This window comes from Myodes glareolus, chromosome 3, assembly GCF_982192425.1.
Source record: "Myodes glareolus chromosome 3, mMyoGla1.1, whole genome shotgun sequence".
NCBI lineage: Eukaryota > Metazoa > Chordata > Mammalia > Rodentia > Cricetidae > Myodes > Myodes glareolus.
Window position 1 is genome coordinate 68,598,207 of NC_142028.1, and position 17,681 is coordinate 68,615,887.

General features: G+C 50.5%; 1 protein-coding gene across 3 annotated transcripts; it reads right to left on the minus strand.

Moving 5' to 3' along the window:
• Window positions 1–725: 725 nt before the first annotated feature.
• Csf3r (colony stimulating factor 3 receptor) lies at window positions 726–17,435 on the minus strand. Of its 3 annotated transcripts, XM_048434447.3 has the most exons (18): window positions 17,280–17,435; window positions 16,992–17,126; window positions 15,844–15,941; window positions 14,629–14,712; window positions 12,463–12,762; window positions 10,752–10,875; window positions 10,419–10,606; window positions 9,042–9,211; window positions 8,802–8,955; window positions 8,637–8,716; window positions 8,034–8,247; window positions 6,832–7,005; window positions 6,363–6,464; window positions 4,692–4,838; window positions 4,442–4,582; window positions 2,388–2,481; window positions 2,119–2,200; window positions 726–1,630 (listed from the first exon to the last, which is right to left on the minus strand). In XM_048434447.3, exons 3-18 carry the CDS (start codon window positions 15,896–15,898, stop codon window positions 1,154–1,156), a joined length of 2,586 nt encoding a protein of 861 aa, XP_048290404.3. In that variant the 5' UTR covers window positions 15,899–15,941; window positions 16,992–17,126; window positions 17,280–17,435; the 3' UTR covers window positions 726–1,153. The 3 variants fall into 3 exon arrangements, with proteins under 3 accessions (XP_048290404.3, XP_048290405.3, XP_048290403.3); XM_048434448.3 differs by lacking the exon at window positions 16,992–17,126 and having other exon boundaries at window positions 2,119–2,197; window positions 17,280–17,433; XM_048434446.3 differs by lacking the exon at window positions 16,992–17,126 and having other exon boundaries at window positions 17,280–17,433.
• Between the last annotated feature and the right edge of the window lie 246 nt (window positions 17,436–17,681).

The following is a 17,681-nucleotide window of genomic DNA, read 5'->3' on the forward strand; positions in this document are numbered from 1 at the left end:
CAAGAGAGAGAGAGAGAGAGAGAGGCTTTTGACTTGCTGTGTATCATCACAGCTTGGCCTCAAACATACACCCTTCCTGTGTTGGAGTTATAGGTACCAGCAGGGCTAGTCTCTTCCCTGGCTTCACTGTGTTCCCCAGCACTCCAACTTCTCCCAAGTAAGGTTCTCCCCCCACCCCTCGAGACAGGATTTCTCTGTAGTTTTGGAGTCTGTCCTGGAACTAGCTCTTGTAGACCAAGCTGGCCTCGAACTCACAGAGATCCTCTTGCCTCTGCCTCCCGAGTGCTGGGATTAAAGGCTACGCCACTACTGCCCGGCTCCAAGTCAGTCTTGCCTGTTTCCTGATAATCAGTTTCAAGTCTCCACTGCCAGTATGGGAGCTCTCTATGGGGGACTGAGCTGTCCTTTTTGAATCTCTGATGCTAGCACAGGACTTAGATGCTAGGTAGGAGCTGGTTGAAGGAAGGAAGGAAGGAAGGGAGAAATAGATGAATGATTTTGAGAAATATCTTCCTGATTGCTGGACCCTGAAAAGTAAAAGACACTCAGTCATGCTCAAGGATTCTTTTCTGGAATCGGTGAGATGCCTCCATGGGCAAAGGTGCTTCCCACTGAGCCTTGAGTCCAGTTCCCAGGATCCACATGCTGAAAGGACAGAACCGTATCCCAAAAGCTGTCTTCTGACCTCTGTGTGAGAGCCCCTATCCCAACAAAATAAATAAACGTAACAAAAAGTTTGTTGTTTATTTAACTTCTGCTTAAGTTTTGAAACAGGAGCTTCTTTTGTAGCTCAGGCTGGTCTGGGACTTGCAAGCTTCCTGCTTCTTCCTTCCCTGTTGGGATGACTGACATGTATCCCCACGTCTGGCAAGAATTCTGAAAATACCAGCCCCAGTTCAGAATCTAAAATCAGCTGAAATGATGGGAAACACAGAAGGTGAGTGTCAGGCTGGAAGCAGTATCTATCTGAATCTTGAGTATGAGGGTATCCTGGGGGTGCAGCCTGTGGAGGGTGGGATGAAGGCGAGGTACTAATGGCCAGGGATGGAATAGACTGGCCCTTTCTGCTTCTCTTCGGGCCAGTAGATTTCAATGGAGGGCTCTTATCCTCTGAACTGGTCAGGGCCTTCAAGATTCAAGGACCCCAAAAGTCCTAGAAGCCCTCTTGTTCTTCAACTCCATGGACCTGGAGCCCCTGCAGGAGGGGGAAATCAAACGGTGGCCCAAAGACACAGTCATCTTCCTGGCTTGGGGACTGGGCCACAAAGGGCTCCTGGGGTCTTGGATGGAACCAGATGTTTTCATAGGACTTAGGGCTGGGTGTGAGGCCCCCCAAAAGGGGCTGAGTGGAATCACAGCGAAGGTAACGCATTACTCCTGGGCTGGTGGGGCTTCCCAGCACCTGACCATAGAGGACCTGGTCACTAGTGCCAGAGGAGGGTTGGAACTGGCTGGAAGTTGCTCTTGGATCTCCTTGGAGCACATAGGCTTGAACCAGAGTGGGAAGACTGTTAGTCCGAGAGTTGTCACTAGAATCCCAATTGGTCAGCTTCTTATCTTCCTCCAGTACAGTGATCTTGGTGATTGGTGGCATGCTGGTGTCCCAGAGGCTGGGCAACTGGAAGATTTCCTGAACACAAGGAAATAAAATGAGGCACGGTTTATCTCAAATGCCGGCCCCATCCATTGTACCTTCCTGAGACGAGGCAGTTGGGTGATCGCTCTTACTGCTCTGTGGCAGAGCACAAAGGGATAGACTTGCCTCACGCCTGTACATTCCTGACATGTGTCTGTCAGGAAAGACCCCACCCCATCCCACCGTAGCACCTCCCACCCTCCTCTGTAGCACCTTCCACCCCCTGACCCCACCACAGCACCCATGTATCCATTGCATAGTGAAGTGGTAAAGCTTTGAGAGTCAAAGAGTTTGCACCTCTTCAAAGTGGAGTGTGTGTGCGTATGTGTGTGTGTGTGTTGTGCATGTGTGTGTGTGTGGGGAGGTGGGGTATCTCTGATTGAAAGTGAGACTCAGATGTGTGTTCTTCAGAAGGGCATCTCTGTAATGGCTGTGCCTCATCTGCCAGTCACAGTATATATTACTTTCTGTCTCATGATTACCTCTGTCATGATGGTGGGCACCCAGGAGCTCAGGCTGCTGTGGGCTGGGTCTGGCACATTTGGCCAAAAGAAGTTCTTCCTGCTGGAGAAGAGGGGGAGTGAAGTCTGGGTCAGGTGTGCCCCCTCAGCTTATCACCCTTTTCCCTACTCTGGCAGCTGAAGCGGGGAAGGGGTGAAAAAGGACAGACTCCCAGACTGGGGTCTGAAGTCCGGAAGGCAGGGTGGGACTTCCCCACCCATGGGCAACAGGAAGTCTGGGAAACTCTCACCTCCGCTTGCAGCAGAACCAGACAGTCCCACAGAAGCTGACAAAAGAAATCAGGAAGACAAGCAGGCCCAGGAAGATGTGTAGCTCAGATGTCTCTGCGGTGAGTGAAAGCAAGAAGAGTTTAGTGTGTGGCTTTTCCACCGTGAGTCATGATCCTACGGTGGAACCGAATGTGGGGATAGTAAATTTTGGCAGCAGTAAAAGGTTTTTAAAAGGAAAACAACTAAAAACTATGATGATGATGATGGTGGTTTTTCGAGACAGGGTTTCTCTGTAACTTTGGAGCCTGTCCTGCAACTAGCTCTTGTAGACCACACTGGCCTCAAACTCACAGAGATCCACCTGCCTCTGTGCTGGGATTAAAGGTGTGCGCCACCACTGCCCAGCCCAAACATTAATTTTAAAAAACCTAAACACTAATGCATCTAACATGCTTCTGGCAGCGCTCACCTGTGTTTCATCATGCAAGTTCACTGTAGCCTTGGTTATTAGCACACATGTGCACTTTGCACCATGCATGCCATCACATTGCAGATACTGTCTGAAACATCTCGACTCATATTCAAGACTATCACCCACTATGGGCCTCAGAATCACGGGAACATAATAGTTTAATTCTGGAAACAAAGACTTTCAGTATTTCCCTGCCCTCAATCCTCAGCGTGTGAATATCAAATCAATGTATCTTTGGATAGTATCATATTAGAATGATTAATTTTAAGAACTGCTGTTTGGGTTGCTGACTTGGATTTCACAGAAAAGAAGAAATTGTTGGATGAATTCTGGCTTGGGATTATGCCAAAATTTTCAACAATTTCTGAAATGGCCCTAAGCATACATCTGCCATTTGGTACTATATATTTATGCAATGTGTCTTTCTCAGCATTGATGGTTGTAAAAAAATCAAAATATTGATTAACTCTGAGTAATGCTCAAGGTGGCTGAAGATGTTCTTTGCCCTGCAGTACCACACACCCAGCCAACATTTAATTATCTGTGTAAGAGAAGCAAGCACAGCCATCTCATTAGCATGCAGGTTTGCTTTCATCTTTATTAAATGAAAATTTATATGCATACCAAAGAATTATTTCAAAATAAATGCATTGTTTATTATCAGTAAGTGTTTGGTCTGGATATGTTTTACGTACTCAGAATTATGTAAAAATTTTTGTATGAAAAGGGGTTCAAAGTGGAAAAGTTAGCCAGGCGTTGGTGGTGTACCTTTAATCTCAGCACTTGGGAGGCAGAGGGAGGCGGATCTCTGTGAGTTTGAGGCCAGCCTGGTCTACAGCGTGAGTTCCAGGACAGCTAGGGCTACACAGAGAAACCCTGGTCTCGACAAACTAAACAACAACAACAACAGTGGGAAAGTTAGAGGCATCCTGGCAGGAGTATGTTGAGGTAGACCGGTGGGGCTGTGGCTTCCTTCAGGCTGGCAGACCCAAAGGCAGGTCCCTATTACTCTCCAAACTAAGGATTTCCATTTTCTTTTTTGAGACAGGAATTTTCTGTGAAGCTCTGGTTGTCCTGGAATTTGAGACCGAACTAGCCTGACCTCAAACTCAGAGGTCCGCCTGCTCTGCCGCCCGAGTGCTGGGGTCAAAGGCTGCGCCACCACCGCCCTGCACTGCACTCTTTTCTATTTTTATTATTTATTTATTTGTTTGTTTGTTTGTTTATTTATTTTGGTTTTTTGAGACAGGGTTTCTCTGTAGCTTTGGAGCCTGTCCTGGAACTAGCTCTTGTAGACCAGGCTGGCCTTGAACTCACAGAGATCCGCCTGCCTCTGCCTCCCGAGTGCTGGGATTAAAGGCGTGCCCCACCACTGCCCGGTTTAAATTTTTTTTTTTGAGAGAAATTCTCACTTTGTAGCCCTGCTTGGCCTGAAATTCTCTCTATTGATCAGAATGGCCTCATGCTCACAGAGCTCCATCTGCCTCTGTTGTCAGGGTTGAGATTAAAGATGTGTGCCCCCACACCTGGCAAAATCAGGATTTCTGGAGAGGCAAAGTGGGGTATCTTCCCAGCAGTCTTCACTGTCAGCCTTCCTCTTACCTAGGGCCAAGGTCATCAGGGTCAGGCCTGTACTGTTGGAGGACCCTGCCCGGCTGGTGGCCATGAGGTAGACGTGGTACAAACGAGCAGGTTCCAGGTGGTCCAGGACATAGCCATGGAAGGAGATGTTCAGGACGATGGCTGTGGGTGGAGCATATGGTCAGTTTGGGGTGCCAAACCATCTCTGTATCTGTTGAGGAACACCCCTTCCAGGCCTCCCGAGTTTGTGGGGAGCTGAGGATAGACTCACCAAATGACTGGTTCTTATCATTGGTCCAGAAGATGGTGTAGTGGGTGAGGGGTATCATCCCGAGCCAAGGGGTCTCAGGTACCCACTCCACCTGGGCCCAGGTCTTGCCCACATGCTTCAGATGTAGCTCTGGAGCATGAGGAAGGACTGTGGAGGGTGGGAGAGGCAGAAGGGTTCATGTGATTAGAGCAAGTAAACCTGACCAGGCTCTGGTGAGTTTTTGGACCCAAAACCTGGAACGTAGCATGACTGGACATTATGACTGAGAAAAGAGTTCACAGAGATGAGTATAGTTGCACATGTCTATAGTCCTAACATTCTGGAGACTGAGGCAGGAGGATTGTTGCGCGTTCGAGACCAGCCTGAGCTATGATGTAAGACCCTGTTTTAAAACAAATATAAAAGGAGCCAACAGAACGGCTCAGCCAGTGAAGTCCTTGGCCTGCAAGACTGGAGACCTGAGTTCAATCCCTGGACCCTACATGCTCTACTTCGCTTTTCCACTGCTGTGATCTATACATGACCAAAAGTGGCTTGGGGAGGAAAGTTTATTTCAAGTTTACACTTTCAGTCATAATTCTTTGTTGAGGGAAGTCAGAGCACAAATCCAAGGAGGAACTGAAGCAGAAACCACGGCGGAAGGCTACTTACTGTCTCACTCTCTGACTTGCTCATCTAACTTTCTGAGACAGCTCATGCCCACCACCTAATTAGGGATGGTGCATCCCATAGTGGGCTAGGTCCTACCACATCAATCATCCATTAAGATGATTTCTCACAGATGTGATCACAGATCAATACGCTGGGGGCAATTGCTCAGCTGAGGGTCCCTAGACCCAGGTGACTCTAGATTGTGTCCAGCTGATGATGAAAGCCATCTAACACAGCACACGGAGGTGGGAGGAGGGGACTGACGGTACAAAGTTGCCCTCTGGCCTCCACAGGTGCTTCAGCATGTTTGCATCCATTCATGCACCTCATGCACACATGATCATAAATGAATTAAAATAACAGCAAAAAACAATAAAAGTCAAACTCCAAACCTCCGAAACAAAAGCAAATGTGTGTGTGAGGGAGATAGAGACACTAGAGAGATCCCTTCCTAGAGGAAACTGGATTTGTTTGAGATGGGGGTCTCACCACATAGCTCAGACTAGCTCCCAAATCGTAATCCTATCTCAGCAGAGTCGCTAGGGTTAGAGGTATACACCACTTTGTCTGGAGACCCCTCCACCCAGGATTTCACCTGATTTCCCTTGCCCTTTATGACTCGCAGAGGCAGAGCCTAGGTTTGAATCCAGTTCTGTCTGGTGACAAATCTTCTCCAATTTCTGCAACATCTGTTTTTTCTGAGTTGGTATCTGATTTCTGCCACTCACCCTCTGAATCATGTTGGGGACTCCATTCAAGTCTATCAGATGGGACACTGGATTTCTGATGGGGCCATGGATTGATGCTGTGAGTCTGCCCCCTTGCTGATTCTCTCACATGCATGACTTCCTGTCTTCTACCCCATTTCCTGAATTTTGCCTAGCTTTGGGAGACCCAGTATAAACCAGGATGGAGAGCACCCCTCTCAGGGGCCAGAAGTAAAAGGGTACCATTTTCTCACACGTCTAGTTGCCAGGGCCCAACCAGGGAGAGAGCAGGGGATTCTGATGGTAGACAAACCTCTTTCTCCGGAGTAGGTGTAGACTTGGGCGGAGGGTCCCACGATGCCTGGGTACAGAGGGGCCACCAAGATTTCGTAGAGCACGAAGGGACTTATGTTTTCTGCAGAGAGAAGAGGGGATGACGTTAAGGTCGAGACCAACCTCTGCCACCCAGCCTCCGAATCTGCTTTCTATGTGGCCTGATTCTGACCATGGGGTTAAGGGTAGAAATCTCTCGTAGTTCATTTGATGGATGTCACGAGGGGAAAGTGTGACAGAACCAGAATAGGAGCAGAGTGTGGGCTAGACAAAGAAAGGATCTGGCTAGAGTGTAGGAAGAACTTCCCCAAGGTAAGGGTTCAGAAAGTTCTGGGGAGGTTGCCTCTATAGAGAGGCGCCAACTGCGCTTACTACATCTAGACAAGCATCACCCACTCTGTTCCCTTTTCTTGTCCCTCGACCCAATCCCCCTCCCAGGCCCGTCTCACCATGTATCAGAATTCCAGTGATGTTCCCATCGGGCTCCATCCTCCAGGTCTTATTGAAGGACATCTGGCCCCACTCAATCAGATAGCCCTGAGGCAGAATGCTGGGGGCCTCCCAGTCTACCCAGATGCTATGTGGGTCTTGGGCCATGGCGTGGAGTTTGGTCACAGCCGAACCTGGAGAGGGAGTGGGAAATAGGTGCGAACATGGAAAGACTGCAGGTCTCAGTGCTGGACATGGATTCAAATCCTGCCTCTGCTGCCAACAGACCTGCGATCCAGGATGCAGCAAGACCTGAGCCTCAATCCCCTCATCTGCCAAGTAGAAGTGATAACAAGGATGTCCCCACTTTGTAGACTTGGTGTGAGTTAAAAGAGGGCACACAGAACAAACTCGCACAGAGCCTGCTCCGTGGCTACTTCCTGGCCCCACTCAGCTTGATGTCTGTGACTCACGGAGTTCTCTAACAATCACGGCAGGGAGGCAGGGTGGTATCTCCTTTTTATCAGTGAGTGAAAGTGGGGGATACAGTGAGGCAGAGAGGCTTATTAGGGATCACACAGCTCAGGGCTGGGGAGATCATTTAATTGGTAAAGTGCTTGTAAGGCAAGCACAAAAACCTGAATTGGATTCCCAGAATCCATGTGGAAACAATAAGCAGAACAGACTTGTGGCATTTATAATCCTAGCACCGGGAGGACAGAGACAGCTGGGTCTCTGGGGCTAACCGACCACCACAGAGTAGCTTCTAATCTGTGAGCTTCAGACCGGTGGGCTATCCTGTCTCCAAAACCGTGGCCAGCCCCTGAAGAATGACATCTGCGGTTGTCTGCCAGCAGCTATATGCATATGTACACATACAACTTATAAGTGGGAATCATAGCTCTGTGTGTGTGTGTGCGTGTATGTGTGTAGGTATGTGTGCATATTCTCTCAGATTAACCTAGTTCTGGCCAACAATGCTAATTTAAAAGTTGGCTCAAAGTTGGCTGCTCCCCCTTCTCCCCCTCCGCCCCAAAGAGGCCATGCATGTAAGTGCATTTGCTTGCAGGTTCTGGAGTCAACAGGGGCCAGGGAGGGAGGTCACCTGTCCAGGCCAGGTCACTCTGTTAGCAAGTGGTGGGACTAGACAGGTAGGAGCCTAGGCGGTTCAGCCTTAAAATTCCCATGATGCTCTCTGCTGCCGGGTGGGGGGGTGCTCTACCTTTGTTCTCTAAGAAAACCACTGGTGTAGGTTGAGAGGTCCCTCCTGTGTTGTAGGCCACAAGGCTCACGTTCTGGGCCTCCGAGGGCAGGTAGAAGATACAGCTGAGCTCTGTGGTGTTGCAGAGGTGCCTCTCCGGCCCTTGCTGATCCGAGGGACTCCAAGAGAGCAGGTACCCCTGGATCTGTCCGCCGTCTTCCTGCAGGGGTGTTGGCTGTGACAGGTGAGGAAGAATACAGTGAGGAAGCTGTGTAGCTCAGTTATGAATTGGGGTGTACCTGGGGTGTATGGGCCAGTCATAGGAACTGGGCTCTGAGGCCCTTCTCCCCATCCCTCTATCCCCCTGCGGCAAGATCTAGGAGGGAAAGAAGGAAGAAGCCAGTTAGTACATGTAGCAGGTGCTTAACTATTCTCTGATTGGACCCTTTGGGGCACAGGTGACCCCAGAACCCCGCGTTACAATCTGTCCCCGAGGTCACTACCCACCTTCCGATGCATGCGTGACATGCATGCAAACTGTCTCCCAGCCTTTCAGGCACCCTGCACTCTTGAGCCCTACCTTGGGGCTCTGTTGGGGGTGGGAGGGGGGTCTCAGAGAGTCACCTTCCAGAACAGTTGCACACTCTCTATCCCGGGACCCAGTTGCTTCTTCTGCCACCATGTGTCTAGTCTGATGATGGGGGCTGTGGACGGGAGGAGATGAGAGAGTTTTGTTGGAAAGGGCCCTGGGGACCAGACTAGGCTCTGTGGCCACTCCTGGCTTCTCACCTTTAATGGTGGGCCTTAGCTGCAGGGTGGGGCTCCAGCTGCTCCAGAGTCCAGGCAGAGGGGAACGGATGCACCGAATCTGCAGGCTGTATACTGGAGCACGATGGAGCCCACAGAGCTTGAACTGGTCCTCGCTGGAAGGTAGGTGGGACACCTGGTGTGCGGGAGGTGACACTAACTCAATTCAACTCGCCCCCTCTCAATGCCCCACCTCCGTCGCAAGGTCGTCTTCTGCCTCACCAGTGTCCAGTTGGCTCCTCTAAGCTGTGGCTGGTAGCGGAGCTCACACTCCTGCTGCATGAATCTACCGGGCTCCCATGGCTTCCAGCTCAGCCACAGGCAGCCTGGCTGGCGTGGGACTAGATCACGGCTACCATCCAGGGCCTGCAGCTCGGGAGGCTCCAATTTCACTGCAAGGGGTTGGGTTGTCAAACTTTTCCGTGCCTCCTGGGGAGGGCTCTGTCTTAGTGCCCCCTTCCTTCCTGGATCTTTTCCAATCTCTTTACCTCTCTGGCTCCATCTCGCCAGCTGTGTTTAGGTCTGGGGATCTGTGTTTCTTACTAGGTGAAGGCCTGCCTCAGGGACTTTGAACTGGTTGCTACATCTGCTTCTAGCATTTTCTTTCCAGATATCCAGCGGCTTGGTCCCTCATTTTCTCCAAGCATCTACTTAGTTGTCAACTTCTAAAGTCATCGGACATTGTAATAGTCTGAGGATGGGATTTCTGAAGTTTTGCTCACTGCCATATCTTTAGGACAGCCACAGCCTAGTAGGTGTGTGTGTGGGAACGAGGGGGGGGGGCGCTTTAAGAAATCAGTTGAAGGCTGGGGTGATAGATTATTGGATCAAAGTGCTACTACACAAGCCTGACAAACCAAGTTCGAGTTTAGTCCCAAAACTCATGTCAAAAAGCTTAGTGCAGCCGGGTGGTGGTAGCACACATGCCTTTGTTTAATCCCAGCACTCAGGAGACAGAGGCAGGTGGATCTCTGTGAGTTCGAGGCCATCCTGGTCTACAAGAGCTAGTTCCAGGACAGGCTCCAAAGCTACAGAGAAACCCTGTCTTGAAAATAAAAATAAAAATTAAAAAAAAGTAAAAAAAAAAAAAAAGCCCAGTGCAATGGCGCACATCTGTAATACAAGCACTATTGTGGCAAATTGGGAGGCAAAGACAGGAGGGTCACCCTGAGGCTCCCAGGCCTGAAGTACAAGGACAGCAGCAGAGACAAGAGGGACCCTGCTTCAAGGTAGAAGGAAGGAGGATTCCAGAAAGTTCCTCTAGCTTCTACAAGTGCCCTATGATATATATGCACTACCCCTATAAATAAGTACATAAATAAGAGCCGGGAAGTGGTGGCACATTTTAGGCCAGCCTGGTCTACAGAGCAAGTTTCAGGATAGCAAGGGCTACACAGAGAAATCCTGTTTTGAAAAACCAGTGGATAAATAAAGATAAGAGTATGAGCCTAGCCTCTGCTCCCCATTTCTCTCTTCTCTGCCTTTTCCAGGTCTCCCCAAATCTCCCTGTCTGTGCCTAGTTCTGCATTTCCTCCCTGGGCCCCTCTGGGTCTCCCAGTCTGGGGCTCTCTTCCCCTTCTCACACCCAGTATCACTCACCAACATCCATGGGTTCAAGGCACAGCTTTGGGGACTCGCTGATCCCTAGCGCATTCTCTGCTTGCACCCAGATGACCATATTCTGGTAGAGGAACAGGTGTTTGCGGGCGATGGAGCAGGTGTTCTGCCTGTCCTCGGGCACACAGTCCAAGATGGAGTCCTCCTGGTACTGACAGTCGGCACGGCTCCTGTCAAGAGGCCGGGCTTTCATGTCAGGCAGAGGAAGAAGGCAAGACCCTCTCTTGTCTTTGCCTCTGGCTCTCCATCTCCACAGTGACTTGTGCCCCAACCCAGGACCTGGAGGAAGGGGCTGGCAATGGGAACCCTATGTACCTGAAGCTCTTTAGGGTAAAGTTGGTGGGCAGGTGGGTCTCAGGACCTGGTTCCCACTGGCAGACCAGTCTGTTGGTGGTGAGGTACATGAGGCAGGACAAGTTGGAGGGACTGGCAGGAGGATCTGGATAGGGTGGGAAGAATGTTAGGAGCCTTTGTGGGTGGGGTGTACACCTGTGGCCTTACTTCCTTGGGCTGGACTGTTCCTTCTGCAATGTGAGCCTGTAAGGGCAGTTTATGTTACTGTTAGCATCCCAGACCCTCAGCAGCCTGGTGGCATCTTTGTCAGAGATAGCCTGGGTTTCATTCTGGTTTGGTCAGTCATTAGCCATTTGATCTTCACGTGACTGAACTGCTCCTGTGCCTCAGTTTCCTCATCTGTAGAGAGGGGTGATGATAATCAACTTCTTTCCTAGGTTTCTTTAAGGGCTGTGGGCAGTAGATTGAGAATGCCCCCTTTCCCAGATACTCATGTTTGAATAGTTAGTTCCCGGTTGGTGGACTGGTTTTGGAAGGCTTGTTGGAGAAGGTGTGTCACAGAGGGTGGGCTTTGAGGTCCCAAAAGATTTGTCCCGTTTCTGGTTAGTCCTCTCTGTCTCCTACTAGTTAGTTCTTCAAAATGTAAACTCTCAGCTATTTCTGCCTCTATACCTTTGCTCCCCTGTCACGGACTCTAATCTGGAACCATGAGCCCAACTCAATACTTTCTCTTCTAAGTTTCTTTGGTCACCGTGTTTTGTCATAGCATTCAAAAGTAACTCATACGAAGGCTAAGTGACTTCCTGTGTATAGGGTGTTCACCACTGTTCTCAGAACTGTGCTCAGGCAGACGGGGGCTATGGTGATCGCTGCTCTCTTTTCTTTTGGAGACAGATCTCATGATACAGTCCAGGCTAGTTTCTAATTCGCCATCCTCCTGTCTCAGCTTCCAAGTACTAGGATCCCAGAAGTGTGCCTCCATACCTGGCTCTGTTATTGATTAGTGGGGTGCTAGGATCGGAACCCAGGGCCTTGCTCTTTTTAAGTATGTAGTCTACTATGGGGCTGCATCCCCAGCCCCAGAACTAATTTCCTTTTTGGGGGGTGGAATAGACAGGGTCTCACTATGTAGCTCTAGCAGCCCTGGAACTCTCTATGTAGATCAAGTTGTCCTCAAAATCACAGAAATCCTGGGAAGCAGAGGCAGAAGAATTTCTGTGAGTTGGAGGCCAACCTGGTCTACGGAGTGAGTTCCAGGATAGTCAGGAGCTACACAGAGAAATCCTGTCTTGAAGGAAAGAAAAATCCACAGAGATTCACTTTCCCCTGTTGAGATTAAAGATGTGCCAGCATGCCTTGGTTTTCATTTGTTCCTTATACCTTAGCTTGACACAAACTCCATTCTGCTCAATTTGGAAAGAAAACTGGGTCTGGGCTTAGGAGGAGCTGGAAGTGAGCCCTTCTTATGACCAAGGACCGAGCTTGCTAAACAGCCATGCAGACAAGTATTTCTGCAAGGAACAATTTGGAGTGTGGCCCTCAGGAATTTGCTTGTCCTCACTAAATGTCAGTATCTTCATCTGGAGAATGGGCTTAAATAATAACACCAGATAGGATGAACAATATCCTCTGTCATGCTCACAAAGGGCTGTTTGAATGAGGTCATTGCTCTCCCTGGTTCTTTCTGGTAGAAGGGCTGGACACAGATGGGTGGATGGTAGGAGGGACTTACAGCCGGCCTGAAGTTCAGCCTGATCCAGAACCTGGAAGCTGTTGCCCCACGGCACGAGGCAGAAGACAAAGGTCTTGGTAAGGTTCACACGCGGCAGAGTGATGATAGACTCCTGGGTCCCATCAGGCAGTCTCTGCTGCCTGTCTCCAGGCTGGTTTGGTCCATCTTCCAGTCTCCATAGGATCTGCGGCTCTTGGTCCAGTTTGCTGCAGTTTGGGCTGATGGTGCAGGAAGCCATGACAGGGTCCCCAAGACGGACAATGGGGACTGAGAGCCTGATGTGCCCGCAGCTCTCCGGACCTAGATTGATAGAGGGTGGGTCCTGGATGACTCCTTTGCCAGGCCAACACGGGCCATGTCAAGACCTCTGGACTTCTAGCCTCAGAGACCCCCTCTATCTTCTCACCCTCCCATCTGGAGGGCACCGGGACCAAACGTGAAGAAGTTAGTACAATGTACGATGCCTATAAGATGCACTGTCGAGAGAGCTAGAGACAACCATGTGTCTGTAAATGGTTATCAATGGTCTCTGCAGAGAAAAGCAGCTCCTGATTTCAGTTGGCCACGTCCATCGGTGTGAACCCTCTTTACAGAGCGAGCATTCCCCTGAGGTATGAACACCCCCAGAAGCATGAACACTCCCTGTGGTGTGAATACTCCCCGGGGGCTATGAACACTTCCTGTCACGTGAGTGTACCCCCTTGGTGTGAAGGCTTCCTGTGATGTGAACACGCCCTGTGGTATAAACCCTTCCCGGGGTGTGAACACCTTCCCCAGGATGCGCATGCTCCCCGCTGTGTGAACACTTGTATCCCTGTGCCCTCCCTGAATGCAGTTATGAATGCGGTCTCTATTTTTCTTCTCAGGCAGCTCTGATTCCTCACTAGGGAGGGACTGGATAGGTAGTGAAAGCCACAATCAGAGTGATAAGAACCCCCAAGGCCACCACAATCCTTGTCCAATTCAGATCTGATTGTAAGTGTCTTGATTGTGACACTTCAAAGGCGGGTGACTGGGTGACTGCCGGCAAAGGCAGGCTGATGTGATGAGTGAGGAGCTTAGACACAGGGGCTAGACTGCCTTGCTTATTATTAGCGACCCTCATCTATGTAAGTGGGACTCCCCGCGTCTTCCGGCTTTCATCTGTGAATGGCGATGAAAAGCAGTTCCTACCAGTTAGATCCCAGAGCCGCCCTGCAGAGTGCCTCAGTCACACCTGACATCCTAAGTACCTTCCTGAAGCTGCTGAGATCCTGGCATGTAACAGCCCTGAGTTGGGGTGGGAAAATAGGGCTAGCTTCCAACTTTATAGCCTTATATCCTACTCAGCACTACCACTAATCTGCTAAACTCAGAGACCCCTCCATTCTGAAGGAATTTCCTCTGTTCTGTGACCTGCTGTTGGATCTCCGCCATAGTCCAGCCTCCCGTGGCCAGGTGGCTGGCATTAGTAAGAGCCTAATTACTGGCAGTAAGTCTCAATGACTGTCTACAGTAAGTCAGTAACAGGCTTGTAGTCCATCCTTATCTACACTACCTTTGTGTCTCTGGAAGAATCAGATGGCTTTTTTTTTGTTTGTTTGTGTTTTGTTTTGTTTTGAGACAGGGTTTCACTGTGTACCCTTGGCTGGAACTCACTCTGTAGACCAAGGTGGCCTTGAACTCACAGAGATCTACCTGCCTCTGCCTCTTGAGTGCTGGGACTAAAGCGTGTGCCACCACCGCCCAACTCAGAGGCTTAGGTGTCCTCACACAACTGTGCGTGCAGAACCTTTGCTCTCAGGTCAGAACACTCAGTTCCACCCCCTTCACACAGCCCCTCGCCTCACTCTCCCTGGCTCAGCTCAGACACTGGGTCTATTCCTGAAGCAAGAACGCAATCCCTCTCGTCTGTGGACTTTTGCACCCTTGCTCCCCCTTCACAGTGCTCTTCCGGCCCTCCCTCAGCAGGTTAGCATGTATGTTTCTCCGTCTCAGTGAGCCCGACTGTACCCTGGCGTTCTTCCATCCCTTTGTAATTGGAATTGTGACTGCTCTGCTGCCCCTAAGTTCTGTGATGTAGAGACTCTGGCTGTTTTGTTCATTGCCCCACTCCCAGGGCCTGGTACACAGCAGCCTGGGGATCTGTGCCTCCCCTTTAATCCTTCTCCCCAGTCCCCCACTTACTTTTAGGGAGTAGCAAGAAGATCAGGGCAACTCCAGTCAGGGCGCAGGCTCCCAGCCCCATCATTGTGACAACCAGGTGCTTACCTGGAGACAGTGAGAGATGCTTAAGAACAAGCTTTGCAGCCAGAGCTGAGGCTCATCCTTGCTCTGCCACAGTCTGGGCAGGCTATTTAACCTCCGAGCCTCAGTGTTTGCAACATGGAGGTAACATTGGCTTCTACTGCCTAGGACTTCGAGAGAAAGACCTGAGAGAATTCAAACCAAGGGCTTTCTTCCAGCTGGCATTAAGGAGTGGTGTGTGTGTTTGTGTGTGTGTGTGTGTGTGTATCACTAAGGTGAAACCTGCCTCCCAGAAAGAACAGGGATCAGAGCCACTAGGAACACAAACTTTTCTTACCTCTTGCCCAGGACATCTCTCTCTACTAATCTTGCTTAGCAACCATGCTGGCTAGTTTTATGTCAGTTTAATCCAAGCTAGAGTCATTTGGGGAGGGGGGCCCTCAGTTAAGAAAATGCCCCCACCAGATTAGCCTGTGGTGTATTTTCTTGATTGATATTCAATGTGGGAGGACTCAGATCTCTGTGGGCAGCATCACCTCTGGACTGGTGGTCCTGGTGCCTTATAGGCAGGCTGAGCAAACTGTGGGGAGCACGCCAGGAGGAGCACTTCTCCATGGTTTCTGCTTCAGTGCCTGCCTCTAGTCCCTGTCCTGACTTCTTTCAGTGAAAGACTACTGCCTGGGAGTCTAAGCTGAAACAAACCCTTTCCTCTCCAAGTTGCTTTTGGTCAGGATGTTTTATCACAGCAATAGCAAACCTTAACTAAGAAACGAACCTCACATCCGCACATGAGTTTGACTATTTCCCACTACCACACGCACACACATGTACACACGGAGAGGGAAAGACGTAGCCCCCAGGGTTCAGGATGCTGGTTCCCGGATCCACTCATTTGTGGTTGTACCTAGACCTAGCCCATACCTGGTACCACCTTATCCTTCCCACAGGCATGTGTTGAGAGCAGGCAACTGAATGCAGAAAAGACCAGGCATCCTCCCCAGGTTGTCTGGAGCTGGCATGATTGGCATCAGTACATCTGCTACAGAAGCCCTGGGAGTGGTCCCAGGGGAGTAGGAATGTGGGCCTGTTGGAGCCTCTGCCTACTGTATGCAAAGAGGGTGGGAACCCAGTTCTGACCCTGGCTCCAACACTTACCTGCTTGGTGAACTTGGATGAGCTCCTTCACCTTTCTGAGCCTCAGTTTCTCCATTTGTGGAAAGACGATGAACGGTAACACTCATGTCTCAGTAGTGCTATAATGACAGAGTGCGACAGTTAAGATTAAAGCCATTGGCACAGTGCTTGAGGACCAAGCTCTCTTGTAGTGGCTCTCTGTGAGCCCCGCTTTAGCGGGAAATCAGCCAATGGAACCAGCAAGCCTCCTGGAACAGCCACCTTGCTGCGTTGCCTGGGTCGGCTTCTAGCACTGAGGCTCTCAGGCCACTCCGGTCACTCTCGGTGTCTCTGCTGGACTCAGCAGCTGCTCTCAGGGTGCCAACTGATACAGCTGATGCCCTAAGCCATGGCTGCTAGAGCATCCCCTCTTCTTGCTGTCAGAGCTCTCCTTTGCTCGTCATTGCCAACCTTCCCCCTCGGGTCCCTTCTCCTGTCCTGCTCTTTAGAAATTCTGTCAGTGGGAAGAGAGGAAGGAAGGGGACCTTGGGACTAAACTAAGGGAGAAGGCTTCCCAGGTGTGATAGAGATAAAGATAGGGACGCATGAACGGATGGATTGATGAATAGATAGATGGGTTGGGGGCAAAAGGCACACAGAGAGACATATAGACTGAGGAAGAGCCTGGCCCAGTGGCATGGATCTAAGATGCAAGGGTATTGCAAGTTCAAGGCCAGCCTGGGCTATAGAAGAAATTCAAATCTAGTTTGAGCATCTTAGTGAGAATCTATTTCATAAAGCAGATGGGGATGTGACTCAGTTGGTAGACCGCTTGTCTAGCACACACAAAGGCCTAAGCTTGATCCCCAGGACCACACTGAGAATCAGGCAGGGTGGTACAGGCCTGTAGTCATTCACAGCACTTGGAATGCAGGAGGGTCAGAAGTTCTAGGTTCTTATCTACTTACACAAAGATAAGCCTCTTCTGCCTGAGAGCCACACACTTTGACAACAACAACAAGACAAGGCTGGAGGGCTGCAGAGAGGTGCAGAGGCAGGTTTCGAAAGCTAGCCCAGGGGGTCTAGAGAAGCAGAGAGGCCCAGCAAGCGAAGTCTCACAGCAACTGTTTAAAGAGGCAAAGGGAACTGGGAGAGGAGAGAGAGGCCCAGGAACTCCAACACAGCCTTACTTGCGGAGAGGAGGCATGCCAAAGGGCTGAAACCAGGGAGTAGCCAAGAGGGAAGCGAGGCAGATCTGGGGCCTCTAGAACATATCTGCCGGACAGAGACTCCAGGAGAGATGGGCTCATTCCTGAGTTCAGCTCCTGTTTTCAAAGAGATTCAGCTGTCTGACTTTCCCACGCCATACACAGAGACTTCCAGTTCCCAAGGATCACCTGTTGTAGGCCCCCTGATGTGGCCCTGGCAATGCTACAGAATGGTCTGGGGTCTCCAGGACTCCACCCTCCCCTACTTACACTGGGGCTAGGGCGATGTGCCCAGCCTCGGTGCTTGCTCTTTCTTCTCTTGCTTCTCTCTTCTTCGGACAAGTTCCTGAAACTTCTCTTTCAAGCTTCGTCGTTAATGACAGGCCTGGGGACCCAGGATTGCGACACCTTCCTGGCTTCCCTCCTGCCCTACCCTGGGCCCTCACCCTTGGGGGACACAGGCAGCCCCTTCCTCTCAGGAAGGAGGTTGAGGGAAACTGGTGAGCCAGCGACCTTCCTGCCTCAGGGGTCTTAGAGGGCTGGGCCTTGTGGCACCCTGGCTCGAGGCCCCCTCTCCCTTCTCTCCGGATTTCCTGAGCTCTGCTCTTTGAGCCTGGGCAGTGCACCGGCGACAACACAGGGCCAAGGGAGAACTGGGGTCTTCAAGTGTTC